Below are 19,971 nucleotides of genomic sequence, written 5' to 3'. Positions count from 1 at the left end.
ATGTTGGTTAGTACTGAGTAGACGGTGATGATCTAAATATTCCTGGATACCATCCCTTAAAAATCCTTCAAATAGTTTACCCACAATTGATGTTAAACTAACGGGTCTGTAATTAGCGGGATCTTCCTTTTTTCCTTTTTTGAATATTGGCACTACCTCTGCTATTCTCCAATCTTTTGGTACTATACCTGACGATAGTGACTTGCTAAAGATATAATGTAGGGGGGTAGCTAGTTCATCCCTTAATTCCATCAATACCCTCGGATGAATCCCATCTGGCCCTGGTGATTTATTTGTTTTGAGTTTGCTTATCCTCAGATGTACCTCAAATTTTGTATAGAGGGTGTTACTAGGGAATAGAGAATACGTTTATTTCCTAATGAGAAGCCATGGATGAACAGTGAGGTTCGTTCCCTGTTAAGATCAAGAGATAGGGCATTTACATCTAAAGACACGGCAGCATACATAGCTGCCCATTCTAATTCGAGGGGCATCCGGGCAGCTAAAAAGGCCTATTTGGCAAAAACAGAGGGTCACTTTAAAGAATCTGGGGATACTAGAGCAATGTGGCAGGGGATTAAACATATTACAAATCGCAGCGGTTCTAGTTCTGGTGCTTGTAGATCCAATGGTCCTTCTGCGAACGAGTTTAATCAATTTTATGCCAGGTTTGAGGAGGAGAATCTGATCCCTGCAGTTAAAATCCTTAAGTGGTCAGATTTCCCATTGGAATTATCAGAATCGGAAGTCAGGTTGTGCCTACGGCAAACTAATGTTAGGAAAGCCCCAGGCCCAGACTGTATCCCAGGTAGGGTCTTACCTTTCTGTGCTGACCAATTAGCAGGAATTTTTACAAAGATCTTTTATTTATCATTAGTGTATTGTGGTGTTCCACAATGTTTTAAGGTCACTACAATTATTCCTGTCCCTAAATTGGCAGGAGTATCTTGTTTGAACGACTTCCGCTCGATTGCCCTCACATCATTGGTGATGAAGTGTTTTGAGAGAGTGGTCTTGCATCACCTAAAGGCTGTAATCCCGGTGGAATTTGACCGTTATCAGTTTGCGTATAGGTCAAATCGATCCACCGAGGATGCTGCTCTTACTGTCCTTCTTAGGATTATCTGTCATTTGGAAACTAAGGACTCCTATGTTAGATTATTATTTGTGGACTATAGCTCCGCTTTTAATACCGTTGTGCCTGCGGTGTTGATCACGAAGCTCCGGGAGATAGGTTACAATCCTCCCATATGTGACTGGCTGTTGGACTTTCTGACGAATCTTCCTCAGTCAGTTAGGGTGGGTTCCACTTCTTCGTCAGAACTTGTCTTAAACATAGGTGTCCCTCAGGGGTGTGTTCTGAGTCCTTTTTTGTACTCTTTGTACACCTCAGATTGTTTATCAAATTCAGAGTCCAACCTCATTGTCAAATTTGCTGACAGTAATACAGTGGTGGGTTTGATTAGTGGGGGAAAGGAAGACCGCTATAGGTTAGAGGTGCAGAAATTAATTGAATGGGGTGAGGTTAATAACCTTCTCCTAAATGGTAAAAAGACCAAGAAGGTGGTTATTGACTTTAGATCAAGAAGGTCGACTATCAATCCGTTGATTTTAAATAGTGGAGAGGGTTACAAATACTACATTTTTGGGCATTACGTTCTCAGAAGATCTGTCCTGGTCCACACATACCGCAATGGCAGTTGGTAAGGCTCAGCAACACCTTTTTTTTCTGCGAAGATTACGGGCAGCCGGTCTATCTAGGCCTATGCTTATAAACTTTTACTGCTGCGTAATCAAGAGTATGTTGACTTATGCCATTGCGGTATGGTATGGAAATTCAGTGCTCTGATCGTAGATCCCTAGATAGGATAGTTAAGGCTGCTGAAAAGGTCATTGGCCAACCTTTGCCTAGGATGGCATATATTTTTTTTAAGAAGGAGAAAAGCGAAGGCTAAAAAATAATTCTAGACCCTAGTCATCCCTGCTATTCTCTTTTCTCCCTGTTGTCCTCTGGGAAAAATTACAGGTGCTTGAGTTGCCGCACTAGCCGGTTGCGGAACAGATTTTTCCCATCTGTTATTTTGTGTTGGAATTGTGATATATGAATGATGAATTATGAGTATTTCTTTCTTCTCTTCTTTTCTTTCTTGTGAATTTCACTTTACATTTTTTAACGTTGTAGTGACAATAAATGTATTATTCTATTCTAAATAGGCAAAATTAGGTTCCACGGTCCCTGGCATTATGGAGCAGTGTGTGAGGGCATCAGTATGCAGAGGTCAGTGGAGGGAACGAGGTGGATACCCAACTTTAGGGGTACCCTAGCAGCAGGAGAAGAGGTGTGACTCTCGGGAGAGGACAATCTGGGTCAGTGGTTGGAAACTGCATGGCGCAAGGCCCCAAGTGATGAGTCCATGTGAGATCCCAGTTAGATAGACTGCAGAGAGCCCCCAGAGAATAGGGGGGAACACACCAAAAGGAGAGTCCTAGTAGGCTGCTGTGGTACTACTGGTGCCAAGATACTCTGGTAATGTATTGCTGTCCCATCATTGTTTATGCTGCGGCTGAACTGATATAATCTAAACAAAGGCTGTGCTGGAGGAAGAAGGACCATGGATTAAATGTTATTTTTGTGATAACCTCATCTGGCTGTTTGTGATGAGATGGGCTGGTGTTTAATTCTTACTTTATTGCCATACGCAGCACTGGCCGTGCATCACATAGAAGTGGGGTTCCAGCTATTATCTTATAGAAGGTGGCCCTACTAAATCTAATCCCTGGTGTCTATAGGTCTGCTTGTGTATACGGCAAATAGCACACACACATGTCAGCAGGTCCGACACACAGCATCTGTGCAGGAAACCAGGAGCCTACTGTGCACAGGAATCCGGGGCCCCGGGTATGTACAGTCAGCGTGGTCACATATGACATGTATGTATATTAATGGATTCTGTATTCTTACAGCGCAGCAAGCCTGGCACATCCTGGCAAAGGGGGCACAGAAATCATGCAGGCATCATTCAGCAGCCCTGGGAACCAATCAGCAGCAGCCACTGGCCAGGGAGGTCAAGCCAAGGTGCGTACTTATGGTAGGGAACCCAGGAGCAGATGTGGATCCCATGTAGACATCACTGGGCATCGGGCATTTGGAGATGGCTGTGACATTAATGTAGGTGCCCGCATACTGTTGGCATAATGACATCACTGTATATAGTCACCTAAATGCCAATGTCTATATCTGTCAGTGAGTGCAGGCACCAAAACGCTTCTCTTCTAATTGGCAATTAGACTCTGGCATCGCTCTCCTACATGTATGGCAATGTGCTGACATTATAGCGTGGGCTGGGGCTCTGTGTATAGCGTGGGCTGGGGCTCTGTGTATAGCGTGGGCTGGGGCTCTGTGTATAGCATGGGCTGGGGCTCTGTGTATAGCATGGGTTGGGGCTCTGTGTATAGCATGGGTTGGGGCTCTGTGTATAGCATGGGCTACCAGGAGTCATAACAATGATATACAATTATTAATGCTAAGAACCAAGGATAAATATCCTTAGACACACATAAATACATTTATACTATGTATAGACAAATAATAAAACACACACAATCCCATCTTGGTCTAATTGCAATGATGGGTGGACTATTTAGGTACACCTGATACTTATGGGGATAAGTGTCCTTCCACCAAATCGCTGAACTGAGCCTGTGCAATATCATTCTCCCACTGTGAGATAATACAACAGTCCTGTGTATGGGAGATACTGTATTATCCACAGGGCTGTATCAGTCTATCTCCTTCTCCCATGTATGACCGGCGTTCTGGTCATTATACTGATATCCTACTGACCCAGCTGGAGTAAGATAGTCTACCAAAACTACAAAAAGCCCTCCATAACACCCCGGCCCAACCCAGGTATACTTAAATCACAAACTTACCCGCTTCCCTATTAATTAAAACATCTAATTAACCCTTCCCTCCACAAATATCCTGAGTAAACTAGGGGTCTTTAGCTAGACTCCTAAATCAGCAATAGGATAAAAAACCTTCATCATAGCTAATCTATACCAATGGAATAAACCCCTTCCACGCCACCCACCCAATTAAAGCAGCGCAACAATATGGACCGACTGGGGCTGTGAACCTGTGGTCCTAGTAAGGACAAACCCAACTCTCATACAGCTAACAGGATATAATATCTAAAATATGTATTGTCGTACAGAAAGGCGTTACAACACCATCTTTCTGATAGCAGATATAAACATATACACATGTTATGGGATGTAAAGAGGATCCGGAAGCAGGGAAAACGGGAATCCTGAAAAGCAGAACGTCATATAACCATGTCTGGCACCATCTAATAGAAGGCAAACTACCATCAGGAACAGGAGACATCTCAGTCGGGCAGCATATAGCGAGGAGCTCTATGGACTCATACTGGGCATTGTAACAGGATGTGGGAACATAGTGACCACATTCTCTTCTGTGTAGAAGCATCGATGGCCTTAAGCAGCAGCTGGATATGATCGGCCATATTAGCAGTGGTATTTGTAGAATAGGTTACCAGGCTTACCATCTATTCAGCAAGGCGATGGCTAGCACACCACCCAGGCTTACCATCTATTCAGCAAGGCGATGGCTAGCACACCACCCAGGCTTACCAACTGATCAACAAGGCGATGGCTAGCACACCACCCAGCCTTACCAACTGATCAGCAAGGCGATGGCTAGCACACCACCCAGGCTTACCAACTGATCAGCAAGGCGATGGCTAGTCACCACCCAGGCTTACCAACTATTCAGCAAGGCGATGGCTAGCACACCACCCAGGCTTACCAACTGATCAGCAAGGCGATGGCTAGCACACCACCCAGGCTTACCAACTATTCAGCAAGGCGATGGCTAGCACACCACCCAGCCTTACCAACTGATCAGCAAGGCGATGGCTAGCACACCACCCAGCCTTACCAACTGATCAGCAAGGCGATGGCTAGCACACCACCCAGCCTTACCAACTGATCAGCAAGGCGATGGCTAGCACACCACCCAGCCTTACCAACTATTCAGCAAGGCGATGGCTAGCACACCACCCAGGCTTACCAACTGATCAGCAAGGCGATGGCTAGCACACCACCCAGCCTTACCAACTATTCAGCGAGGCGATGGCTAGCACACCACCCAGCCTTACCAACTATTCAGCAAGGCGATGGCTAGCACACCACCCAGCCTTACCAACTGATCAGCAAGGCGATGGCTAGCACACCACCCAGCCTTACCAACTATTCAGCAAGGCGATGGCTAGCACACCACCCAGGCTTACCAACTGATCAGCAAGGCGATGGCTAGCACACCTCCCAGCCTTACCAACTATTCAGCGAGGCGATGGCTAGCACACCACCCAGCCTTACCAACTATTCAGCAAGGCGATGGCTAGCACACCAGCCAGCCTTACCAACTGATCAGCAAGGCGATGGCTAGCACACCACCCAGCCTTACCAACTATTTAGCAAGGCGATGGCTAGCACACCAGCCAGCCTTACCAACTATTCAGCAAGGCAATGGCTAGCACACCACCCAGGCTTACCAACTATTCAGCAAGGCGATGGCTAGCACACCACCCATGCTTACCAACTGATCAGCAAGGCGATGGCTAGCACACCACCCAGCCTTACCAACTATTCAGCAAGGCGATGGCTAGCACACCACCCAGGCTTACCAACTATTCAGCAAGGCGATGGCTAGCACACCACCCAGGCTTACCAACTATTCAGCAAGGCGATGGCTAGCACACCAGCCAGCCTTACCAAGTGATCAGCAAGGCGATGGCTAGCACACCACCCAGGCTTACCAACTATTCAGCAAGGCGATGGCTAGCACACCACCCAGCCTTACCAACTGATTAGCAAGGCGATGGCTAGCACACCACCCAGCCTTACCAACTGAACAGCAAGGCGATGGCTAGCACACCACCCAGCCTTAACAACTATTCAGCAAGGAGATGGCTAGCACACCACCCAGCCTTACCAACTGATCAGCAAGGCGATGGCTAGCACACCACCCAGCCTTACCAACTGATCAGCAAGGCGATGGCTAGCACACCAGCCAGCCTTAGCAACTATTCAGCAAGGCGATGACTAGCACACCAGCCAGGCTTACCAACTGATCAGCAAGGCGATGGCTAGCACACTACCCAGGCTTACCAAATATTCAGCAAGGCGATGGGTAGCACACCACCCAGCCTTACCAACTATTCAGCAAGGCGATGGCTAGCACACCACCCAGCCTTACCAACTATTCAGCAAGGCGATGGCTAGCACACCACCCAGCCTTACCAACTATTCAGCAAGGCGATGGCTAGCACACCAGCCAGCCTTACCAACTATTCAGCAAGGCGATGGCTAGCACACCAGCAAGGCTTACCAACTATTCAGCAAGGCGATGGCTAGCACACCAGCAAGGCTTACCAACTATTCAGCAAGGCGATCGCTAGCACAGAACCTAGCCTTACCAACTATTCAGCAAGGCGATGGCTAGCACACCAGCCAGGATTACCAACTATTCAGAATGGCGATGGCTAGCACACCAGCCAGGCTTACCAAATATTCTGCAAGGCAATGGCTAGCACACCACCCAGCCTTACCAACTATTCAGCAAGGCGATGGCTAGCAAACCAGCCAGGCTTACCAACTATTCAGCAAGGCAATGGATAGCACACCACCCAGCCTTACCAACTATTCAGCACACCAGCCAGGCTTACCAACTGATCAGCAAGGCGATGGCTAGCACACCACCCAGCCTTACCAACTATTCAGCAAGGAGATGGCTAGCACACCACCCAGGCTTACCAACTATTCAGCAAGGCGATGGCTAGCACACCACCCAGTTTTACCAACTATTAAGCAAGGAGATGGCTAGCACACCAGCCAGCCTTACCAACTATTCAGCAAGGCGATGGCTAGCACACCACCCAGCCTTACCAACTATTCAGCAAGGCGATGGCTAGCACACCAGCCAGGCTTACCAACTATTCAGCAAGGCAATGGCTAGCACACCACCCAGCCTTACCAACTATTCAGCAAGGCAATGGCTAGCACACCACCCAGCCTTACCAACTATTCAGCACAGCAGCCAGGCTAACCAACTGATCAGCAAGGCGATGGTTAGCACACCACCCAGCCTTACCAACTATTCAGCAAGGCGATGGCTAGCACACCACCCAGGCTTACCAACTATTCAGCAAGGCGATGGCTAGCACACCACCCAGGCTTACCAACTATTCAGCAAGGCGATGGCTAGCACACCACCCAGGCTCACCAACTATTCAGCAAGGCGATGGCTAGCACACCAGCCAGGCTTACCAACTGATCAGCAAGGCGATGGCTAGCACACCACCCAGGCTTATCAAATATTCAGCAAGGCGATGGGTAGCACACCACCCAGGCTTACCAAATATTCAGCAAGGCGATGGGTAGCACACCACCCAGCCTTACCAACTATTTAGCACGGCGATGGCTAGCACACCACCCAGCCTTGCCAACTATTCAGCAAGGCGATGGCTAGCACACCAGCCAGGCTTACCAACTGATCAGCAAGGCGATGGCTAGCACACCACCCAGCCTTACCAACTATTCAGCAAGGTGATGGCTAGCACACCAGCCAGCCTTACCAACTATTCAGCAAGGCGATGGCTAGCACACCAGCAAGGCTTACCAACTATTCAGCAAGGCGATGGCTAGCACACAACCTAGCCTTACCAACTATTCAGCAAGGCGATGGCTAGCACACCACCCAGCCTTACCAACTATTCAGCAAGGAGATGGCTAGCACACCACCCAGCCTTACCAACTATTCAGCAAGGCGATGGCTAGCACACCAGCCAGGCTTACCAACTATTCAGCAAGGCGATGGATAGCACACCACCCAGCCTTACCAACTATTCAGCACACCAGCCAGGCTTACCAACTGATCAGCAAGGCGATGGCTAGCACACCACCCAGCCTTACCAACTATTCAGCAAGGCGATGGCTAGCACACCACCCAGGCTTACCAACTATTCAGCAAGGCGATGGCTAGCACACCACCCAGTTTTACCAACTATTAAGCAAGGAGATGGCTAGCACAACACCCAGCCTTACCAACTATTCAGCACACCAGCCAGGCTTACCAACTGATCAGCAAGGCGATGGCTAGCACCCACCCAGCCTTACCAACTATTCAGCAAGGCGATGGCTAGCACACCAGCCAGGCTTACCAACTATTCAGCAAGGCGATGGCTAGCACACCACCCTGCCTTACCAACTATTCAGCAAGGCGATGGCTAGCACACCACCCAGGCTTACCAAATATTCAGCAAGGCAATGGCTAGCACACCACCCAGCCTTACCAACTAATCAGCAAGGTGATGGCTAGCACACCACCCAGCCTTACCAACTATTCAGCAAGGCGATGGCTAGCACACCAGCCAGGCTTACCAACTATTCAGCAAGGCGATGGATAGCACACCACCCAGCCTTACCAACTATTCAGCACACCAGCCAGGCTTACCAACTGATCAGCAAGGCGATGGCTAGCACACCACCCAGCCTTACCAACTATTCAGCAAGGCGATGGCTAGCACACCACCCAGGCTTACCAACTATTCAGCAAGGCGATGGCTAGCACACCACCCAGTTTTACCAACTATTAAGCAAGGAGATGGCTAGCACAACACCCAGCCTTACCAACTATTCAGCACACCAGCCAGGCTTACCAACTGATCAGCAAGGCGATGGCTAGCACCCACCCAGCCTTACCAACTATTCAGCAAGGCGATGGCTAGCACACCAGCCAGCCTTACCAACTATTCAGCAAGGCGATGGCTAGCACACCAGCCAGGCTTACCAACTATTCAGCAAGGCGATGGCTAGCACACCACCCTGCCTTACCAACTATTCAGCAAGGCGATGGCTAGCACACCACCCAGGCTTACCAAATATTCAGCAAGGCAATGGCTAGCACACCACCCAGCCTTACCAACTAATCAGCAAGGTGATGGCTAGCACACCACCCAGCCTTACCAACTATTCAGCAAGGCGATGGCTAGCACACCAGCCAGGCTTACCAACTATTCAGCAAGGCGATGGATAGCACACCACCCAGCCTTACCAACTATTCAGCACACCAGCCAGGCTTACCAACTGATCAGCAAGGCGATGGCTAACACACCATCCAGCCTTACCAACTATTCAGCAAGGCGATGGCTAGCACACCACCCAGGCTTACCAACTATTCAGCAAGGCGATGGCTAGCACACCACCCAGTTTTACCAACTATTAAGCAAGGAGATGGCTAGCACAACACCCAGCCTTACCAACTATTCAGCACACCAGCCAGGCTTACCAACTGATCAGCAAGGCGATGGCTAGCACCCACCCAGCCTTACCAACTATTCAGCAAGGCGATGGCTAGCACACCAGCCAGGCTTACCAACTATTCAGCAAGGCGATGGCTAGCACACCACCCTGCCTTACCAACTATTCAGCAAGGCGATGGCTAGCACACCACCCAGGCTTACCAAATATTCAGCAAGGCAATGGCTAGCACACCACCCAGCCTTACCAACTAATCAGCAAGGTGATGGCTAGCACACCACCCAGCCTTACCAACTATTCAGCAAGGCGATGGCTAGCACACCACCCAGGCTTACCAAATATTCAGCAAGGCAATGGCTAGCACACCACCCAGCCTTACCAACTAATCAGCAAGGCGATGGCTAGCACACCACCCTGCCTTAACAACTATTCAGCAAGGCGATGGCTAGCACACCACCCTGCCTTACCAACTATTCAGCAAGGCGATGGCTAGCACACCACCCAGGCTTACCAAATATTCAGCAAGGCAATGGCTAGCACACCACCCAGCCTTACCAACTAATCAGCAAGGTGATGGCTAGCACACCACCCAGCCTTACCAACTATTCAGCAAGGCGATGGCTAGCACACCAGCCAGGCTTACCAACTGATCAGCAAGGTGATGGCTAGCACACCACCCAGCCTTACCAACTATTCAGCAAGGCGATGGCGAGCACACCACCCAGCCTTACCAACTCTTCAGCACACCAGCCAGGCTTACCAACAGATCAGCAAGGCGATAGCTAGCACACCACCCAGCCTTACCAACTATTCAGCAAGGCAATGGCTAGCACACCACTTAGGCTTACCAACTATTCAGCAAGGCGATGGCTAGCACACCACCCAGCCTTACCAACTATTCAGCAAGGCGATGGCTAGCACACCACCCAGTTTTACCAACTATTAAGCAAGGAGATGGCTAGCACAACACCCAGCCTTACCATCTATTCAGCACACCAGCCAGGCTTACCAACTGATCAGCAAGGCGATGGCTAGCACCCACCCAGCCTTACCAACTATTCAGCAAGGCGATGGCTAGCACACCAGCCAGGCTTACCAACTATTCAGCAAGGCGATGGCTAGCACACCACCCTGCCTTAACAACTATTCAGCAAGGCGATGGCTAGCACACCACCCAGCCTTACCAACTATTCAGCAAGGCGATGGCTAGCACACCAGCCAGGCTTACCAACTATTCAGCAAGGTCGATGGCTAGCACACCAGCCAGGCTTACCAACTAATCAGCAAGGTGATGGCTAGCACACCACCCAGCCTTACCAACTATTCAGCAAGGCGATGGCTAGCACATCACACAGCCTTAACAAGTATTCAGCAAGGCGATGGCTAGCACACCACCCAGCCTTACCAACTATTCAGCAAGACGATGGCTAGCACACCAGACAGCCTTACCAACTGATCAGCAAGGCGATGGCTAGCACACCACCCACGCTTACCAAATATTCAGCAAAGCGATGGGTAGCACACCACCCAGCCTTACCAACTATTCAGCAAAGCGATGGCTAGCACACCAGCCAGGCTTACCAACTATTCAGCAAGGCGAGGGTTAGCACACCACCCAGGCTTACCAATTATTCAGCAAGGCGATGGCTAGCACACCAGCCAGGCTTACCAACTATTCAGCAAGGCGATGGCTAGCACACCACCCAGGCTTACCAACTATTCAGCACACCAGCCATGCTTACCAACTGATCAGCAAGGCGATGGCTAGCACACCACCCAGCCTTACCAACTGATCAGCAAGGCGATGGCTAGCACACCACCCAGCCTTACCAACTATTCAGCAAGGCGATGGCTAGCACACCACCCAGGCTTACCAACTATTCAGCAAGGCGATGGCTAGCACACCACCCAGGCTTACCAACTATTCAGCACACCAGCCATGCTTACCAACTGATCAGCAAGGCGATGGCTAGCACACCACCCAGCCTTACCAACTGATCAGCAAGGCGATGGCTAGCACACCACCCAGCCTTACCAACTATTCAGCAAGGCGATGGCTAGCACACCACCCAGGCTTACCAACTATTCAGCAAGGCGATGGCTAGCACACCAGCCAGGCTTACCAACTATTCAGCAAGGCGATGGCTAGCACACCAGCCAGGCTTACCAACTATTCAGCAAGGAGGATTGACTAAGCAGATAATTATTAGGCCAACAGAATGTTATATTGTGGAATGATGTCTATAATAAGCAGTATGGTACATATGAAGCCACTTGCAGGGGCACAGGAGAGAAGGAGGCTACGGCAACAGTTGCACAAATCCAGCGATGCCAGAGCCCTCCAAGATGGCACCGCCGAGAGCAAAGGCCGGAAAGGGGAGACGAAGCAGGCTGTACACTCCACCACCGAGCCCGCACCCGGCGTTCACCAGCTCCCGCTGACCAGGACAGTCCAGCCGGCTGACAGAGGAAGGGAAGCCTGCCTGCACAAACAGCCCCACTCCGCCCGGTGATAGGATATGTAGGCAGATCCCCCCCCCACCAGGAACAACCGATTTTTAAACGTTTTGGCTGAATATGGTTTTCTCGGAAGGGGCTGTTATGATGTATGTCAGCTTCTGGTCCGCTGGGGCAGGGATTGATGTGACGGCCACATTCTCTGTACAGCGCTGCAGAATATGTGGGTGCTATATAACTGGTAACACTACACAATTTCTGTCCATTGCAGGGTTTGGATTTATTGAAGCTGGAGAAAGAGTTTGAGCAGCGGTTACAGCTGAAGAGAGACGTCTCCCGGACCATATCTCTGGTATCTATCCTGTACACCACAATGGGGGGCAGAACTGCTGGGGTGGACTCCACGTAACGCCGCCATCGCTGCTTCCTACCATAATGCGGGGAGACGGGAGGATTCCGATGTATGAGGGCACGTTAGCCATCACCGAGTCCTGGATGGGGGGGGGGGGGGGTGTGATACACTTTTGGGCTGACAGTAGCCCTGGATCATGCGGAGAGCTGGTATTGCCGGCACATGCCTGGATACAGTCACTTGTTCTCCAGGAGTCTGCGCCACATACATTACACCCCAGTGTGTATGTACCTCAACGTAGGTGCACCACATAGCTCAGTGATCCTGCGTACAGTCCGGGGCCGCACACAAATATTGTGCTCCACCAGGACCACCACCATCTCATCCCCCATATGTGAGATGTGACACCATGGAAAGTATAAGCGGAACATGTGAAACGCGTGGTTAAGGCGCGTGCTCTGTTACCTGAATTCCATAGACAGACACCTGTATACCACTGACCGCAGACACCTGTATACCACTGACCACAGACACTGTGACCACAGACACCTGTATACCACTGACCACAGACACCTGTATACCACAGACACCTGTATACCACTGACCGCAGACACCTGTATACCACTGACCGCAGACACCTGTATACCACTGACCGCAGACACCTGTATACCACTGACCGCAGACACCTGTATACCACTGACCGCAGACACCTGTATACCACTGACCGCAGACACCTGTATACCACTGACACCTGTATACCACTGACCACAGACACCTATATAACACTGACACCTGTATAACACTGACCACAGACACCTGTATAACACTGACATGGAGACCGCAGACATCTGTATAACACTGACACCTGTGGTCACAGTGTCAGTGTTATACAGGTGTCTGTGGTCACAATGTCAGTGTTATACGGGTGTCTGTGGTCACAGTGTCAGTGTTATACGGGTTTCTGTTGTCACAGGGTCAGTGTTATACGGGTGTCTGTGGTGTCAGTGTTTTACGGGTGTCTGTGGTGTCAGTGTTTTATGGGTGTCTGTGGTGTCAGTGTTATTACAGGTGTCTGTGGTCACAGTGTCAATGTTATACAGGTGTCTGTGGTCACAGTGTTATACATGTGTCTGTGGTCACAGTGTCAGTGTTATACGGGTGTCTGCGGTCACAGTGTCAGTGTTATACAGGTGTCTGTGGTCACAAAATTAGTGTTATACAGGTGTCTGTGGTCAAAGTGTCAGTGTTATACAGGTGTCTGTGGCCACAGTGTCAGTGTTATACAGGTGTCTGTGGTCAGACACCTGCATAACACTGACCACAGACACCTGTATAACACTGACACTGTGACCACAGACACCTGTATAACACTGACACGGTGACCAGACACCTGTATAACACTGACACGGTGACCACAGACACCTGTATAACACTGACACGGTGACCACAGACACCTGTATAACACTGACACGGTGACCACAGACACCTGTATAACACTGACACAGTGACTGGAGACACCTGTATAACACTGACCGCAGACACCTGTATAACACTGACACTGTGACCACAGACACCTGTATAACACTGACCGCAGACACCTGTATAACACTGACACTGTGACCACAGACACCTGTATAACACTGACACTGTGACCGCAAACACCTGTATAACACTGACCACAGACACCTGTATAAAACTGACACGGTGACCACAGACACCCATATAACACTGACACTGTGACCACAGACACCTGTATAACACTGACACTGTGACCACAGACACCTGTATAACACTGACACTGTGACCACAGACACCTGTATAACACTGACACTGTGACCGCAGACACCTGTATAACACTGACACTGTGACCGCAGACACCTGTATAACACTGACACTGTGACCACAGACACCTGTATAACACTGACACCTGTATAACACTGGCATCAGACACCTGTATAACACTGACCGCAGACACCTGTATAACACTGACACTGTGACCGCAGACACCTGTATAACATTGACCACAGACACCTGTATAACACTGACCGCAGACACCTGTATAACACTGACACTGTGACCACAGACACCTGTATAACACTGACACTGTGACCGCAGACACCTGTATAACACTGACCACAGACACCCGTATAACACTGACACGGTGACCACAGACACCCATATAACACTGACACTGTGACCATAGACACCCATATAACACTGACACTGTGACCACAGACACCCGTATAACACTGACACTGTGACCACAGACACCTGTATAACACTGACATTGTGACCACAGACACCTGTATAACACTGACACTGTGACCACAGACACCTGTATAACACTGACACTGTGACCACAGACACCTGTATAACACTGACACTGTGACCGCAGACACCTGTATAACACTGACACTGTGACCGCAGACACCTGTATAACATTGACCACAGATACCTGTATTACACTGACACTGTGACCGCAGACACCTCTATAACACTGACACTGTGACCGCAGACACCTGTATAACACTGACACTGTGACCGCAGACACCTGTATAACACTGACACTGTGACCGCGGACCCTGTATAACACTGACACTGTGACCGCAGACACCTGTATAACACTGACACTGTGACCGCGGACCCTGTATAACACTGACACTGTGACCACAGACACCTGTATAACACGGACACCTGTATAACACTGACACTGTGACCACAGACACCTGTATAACACTGACACTGTGACGACAGACACCTGTATAACTGACACTGTGACGACAGATACCTGTAAAACACACACACTGTGACCACAGACACCTGTAGAACACTGACACTATGACCGCAGACACCTGTATAACACTGACATTGTGACCACAGACACCTGTAGAACACTGACACCAGTATAACACTGACATTGTGACCACAGACACCAGTATAACACTGACACCAGTATAACACTGACATTGTGACCACAGACACCAGTATAACACTGACATTGTGACCACAGACACCTGTATAACACTGACATTGTGACGACAGACACCTGTATAACACTGACACTGTGACGACAGACACCTGTATAACACTGACACTGTGACCGCAGACACCCGTATAACACTGACATTGTGACCACAGACACCTGTATAACACTGACACCTGTATAACACTGACACTGTGACCACAGACACCTGTAGAACACTGACACCTGTATAACACTGACACTGTGACCGCAGACACCGGTATAACACTGACATTGTGACCACAGACACCTGTATAACACTGACACTAGTATAACACTGACATTGTGACCACAGACACCTGTATAACACTGACATTGTGACCACAGACACCTGTATAACACTGACACCTGTATAACACTGACACTGTGACGACAGACACCTGTATAACACTGACACTGTGACGACAGACACCTGTATAACACTGACACTGTGACAACAGACACCTGTAAAACACACACAATGTGACCGCAGACACCTGTAGAACACTGACATTGTGACCACAGACACCTGTATAACACTGACATTGTGACGACAGACACCTGTATAACACTGACACTGTGACGACAGACACCTGTATAACACTGATACTGTGACCGCAGACACCCGTATAACACTGACATTGTGACCACAGACACCTGTATAACACTGACACCTGTATAACACTGACACTGTGACCACAGACACCTGTAGAACACTGACACCTGTATAACACTGACACTGTGACCACAGACACCTGTAGAACACTGACACCTGTATAACACTGACACTGTGACCGCAGACACCGGTATAACACTGACATTGTGACCACAGACACCTGTATAACACTGACACTAGTATAACACTGACATTGTGACCACAGACACCTGTATAACACTGACATTGTGACCACAGACACCTGTATAACACTGACACCTGTATAACACTGACACTGTGATGACAGACACCTGTATAACACTGACACTGTGACGACAGACACCTGTATAACACTGACATTGTGACCACAGACACCTGTATAACACTGACACCTGTATAACACTGACACTGTGATGACAGACACCTGTATAACACTGACACTGTGACGACAGACACCTGTATAACACTGACACTGTGACAACAGACACCTGTAAAACACTGACACTGTGACCGCAGACACCTGTAGAACACTGACATTGTGACCACAGACACCTGTAGAACACTGACACCAGTATAACACTGACATTGTGACCACAGACACCAGTATAACACTGACATTGTGACCACTGACACCTGTATAACACTGACACCTGTATAACACTGACACCTGTATAACACTGACACCTGTATAACACTGACACCTGTATAACACTGACACTGTGACGACAGACACCTGTATAACACTGACCGCAGACACCCGTATAACACTGACACTGACCGCAGACACCTGTATAACACTGACACCTGTATAACACTGACACCTGTATAACACTGACACTGTGACCACAGACACCTGTAGAACACTGACACCTGTATAACACTGACACTGTGACCACAGACACCTGTATAACACTGACACTAGTATAACACTGACACCTGTATAACACTGACATTGTGACCGCGGACACCTGCATTACACAGACAATACAATGATAACCAACTGCTTATAGGATATGTGATTGTCTCCTATACCCATCCCAGGACCTCTGCCTGTCTCTTACACAACATCTGATTGTTACCCTGATACGTCAGCTGGAGGGGACGTCACAGAGCCTCCCCATACAGGTAGTTACCGGAACATGTATGACATTAATGACTGTCCTGTATCCATGGCGTCCTCTCTCCCCTATATACCCAGCACTGTATACCTGTTTCCATGGCGTCCTCTCTCCCCTGTATACCCAGCACTGTATACCTGTATCCATGGCGTCCTCTCTCCCCTATATACCCAGCAATGTATACCTGTATCCATGGCGTCCTCTCTCCCCTATATACCCAGCACTGTATACCTGTTTCCATGGCGTCCTCTCTCCCCTGTATACCCAGCACTGTATACCTGTATCCATGGCGTCCTCTCTCCCCTATATACCCAGCACTGTATACCTGTATCCACAGCGTCCTCTTTCCCCTATATACCCAGCACTGTATACCTGTATCCATGACGTCCTCTCTCCCCTATATACCCAGCACTGTATACCTGTATCCATAGCGCCCTCTCTCCCCTATATACCCAGCACTGTATACCTGTATCCATGGCGTCCTCTCTCCCCTATATACCCAGCACTGTATACCTGTTTCCATGGCGTCCTCTCTCCCCTGTATACCCAGCACTGTATACCTGTATCCATGGCGTCCTCTCTCCCCTATATACCCAGCACTGTATACCTGTATCCACAGCGTCCTCTTTCCCCCATATACCCAGCACTGTATACCTGTATCCATGGCGTCCTCTCTCCCCCATATACCCAGCACTGTATACCTGTATCCACAGCGTCCTCTTTCCCCCATATACCCAGCACTGTATACCTGTATCCATGGCGTCCTCTCTCCCCTATATACCCAGCACTGTATACCTGTATCCATGGTGTCCGCTCTCCCCTATATACCCAGCACTGTATACCTGTATCCATGGCGTCCTCTCTCCCCTATATACCCAGCACTGTATACCTGTATCCATGGCGTCCTCTCTCCCCTATATACCTAGCACACTGTATACCTGTATCCACAGCGTCCTCTTTCCCCCATATACCCAGCACTGTATACCTGTATCCATGGTGTCCTCTCTCTCCTATATACCCAGAACTGTATACCTGTATCCATGGCGTCCTCTCTCCCCCATATACCCAGCACTGTATACCAGTATCCGTGGCGTCCTCTCTCCCCTATATACCCAGCACTGTATACCTGTATCCATGGCGTCCTCTCTCCCCTATATACCCAGCACTGTATACCTGTATCCATGGCATCCTCTCTCTCCTATATACCCAGAACTGTATACCTGTATCCGTGGCGTCCTCTCTCCCCTATATACCCAGCACTGTATACCTGTATCCATGACGTCCTCTCTCCCCTATATACCCAGCACTGTATACCTGTATCCATGGCGTCCTCTCTCCCCTATATACCCAGCACTGTATACCTGTATCCATGGCATCCTCTCTCTCCTATATACCCAGAACTGTATACCTGTATCCGTGGCGTCCTCTCTCCCCTATATACCCAGCACTGTATACCTGTATCCATGACGTCCTCTCTCCCCTATATACCCAGCACTGTATACCTGTATCCATAGCGCCCTCTCTCCCCTATATACCCAGCACTGTATACCTGTATCCATGGCGTCCTCTCTCCCCTATATACCCAGCACTGTATACCTGTATCCATGGCGTCCTCTCTCACCTATATACCCAGCACTGTATACCTGTATCCATGGCGTCCTCTCTCCCCTATATACCCAGCACTGTATACCTGTATCCACGGCGTCCTCTCTCCCCTATATACCCAGCACTGTATACCTGTATCCACGGCGTCCTCTCTCCCCTATATACCCAGCACTGTATACCTGTATCCACGGCGTCTTCTCTCCCCCATATACCCAGCACAGTGTATACCTGTATCCGTGGCGTCCTCTCTCACCTATATACCCAGCACTGTATACCTGTATCCATGGCGTCCTCTCTCCCCTATATACCCAGCACTGTATACCTGTATCCATGGCGTCCTCTCTCACCTATATACCCAGCACTGTATACCTGTATCCATGGCGTCCTCTCTCCCCTATATACCCAGCACTGTATACCTGTATCCACGGCGTCCTCTCTCTCCTATATACCCAGCACTGTATACCTGTATCCATGGCGTCCTCTCTCTCCTATATACCCAGCACTGTATACCAGTATCCACAGCGTCCTCTCTCTCCTATATACCCAGCACTGTATACCTGTATCCACGGCGTCCTCTCTCCCCTATATACCCAGCACTGTATACCTGTATCCATGGCGTCCTCTCACCCCTATATACCCAGCACTGTATACCTGTATCCATGGCGTCCTCTCTCCCCTATATACCCAGCACTGTATACCTGTATCCATGGCGTCCTCTCTCTCCTATATACCCAGCACTGTATACCTGTATCCACGGCGTCCTCTCTCCTCTATATACCCAGCACTGTATACCTGTATCCATGGCGTCCTCTCACCCCTATATACCCAGCACTGTATACCTGTATCCATAGCGTCCTCTCTCCCCTATATACCCGGCACTGTATACCTGTATCCATGGCGTCCTCTCTCCCCTATATACCCAGCACTGTATACCTGTATCCACAGCGTCCTCTCTCCCCTATATACCCAGCACTGTATACCTGTATCCATGGCGTCCTCTCTCCCATATACCCAGCACTGTATACCTGTATCCATGGCGTCCTCTCTCCCCTATATACCCAGCACTGTATACCTGTATCCACGACGTCCTCTCTCCCTCATATACCCAGCACTGTATACCTGTATCCATGGCGTCCTCTCTCCCATATACCCAGCACTGTATACCTGTATCCGTGGCGTCCTCTCTCCCCTATATACCCAGCACTGTATACCTGTATCTGTGGCGTCCTCTCTCCCCTATATACCCAGCACTGTATACCTGTATCCACAGCGTCCTCTCTCCCCTATATACCCAGCACTGTATACCTGTATCCATAGCGTCCTCTCTCCCCTATATACCCAGCACTGTATACCTGTATCCGTGGCGTCCTCTCTCCCATATACCCAGCACTGTATACCTGTATCCATGGCGTCCTCTCTCCCCTATATACCCAGCACT

The 19,971-nt window shown here is 49.4% G+C and overlaps 1 protein-coding gene across 3 annotated transcripts in view; it reads left to right on the top strand.

Annotated features, from left to right (window-relative positions):
• The window catches only part of LOC146009500 (uncharacterized), a 274,590-nt gene that overhangs the window by 231,170 nt on the left and 23,449 nt on the right, over positions 1 to 19,971 (top strand). For 2 of the 3 annotated variants that reach the window (XM_083149935.1, XM_083149933.1), the window contains exons 14-16: positions 2,965 to 3,076; positions 12,074 to 12,154; positions 16,852 to 16,935. In XM_083149935.1, the coding sequence (XP_083006061.1) occupies positions 2,965 to 3,076; positions 12,074 to 12,154; positions 16,852 to 16,935 (277 nt within the window). The remainder of the gene's footprint in view (positions 1 to 2,964; positions 3,077 to 12,073; positions 12,155 to 16,851; positions 16,936 to 19,971) is intronic. The other variant, XM_083149936.1, reaches the window with a different exon arrangement.

Source organism: Crinia signifera, chromosome 6, assembly GCF_055691185.1.
Source record: "Crinia signifera chromosome 6, ASM5569118v1, whole genome shotgun sequence".
Classification (NCBI taxonomy): domain Eukaryota; kingdom Metazoa; phylum Chordata; class Amphibia; order Anura; family Myobatrachidae; genus Crinia; species Crinia signifera.
The sequence above is the reverse complement of the archived record's forward strand: the minus strand, read 5'-3'. Positions and strand labels throughout refer to the sequence as shown.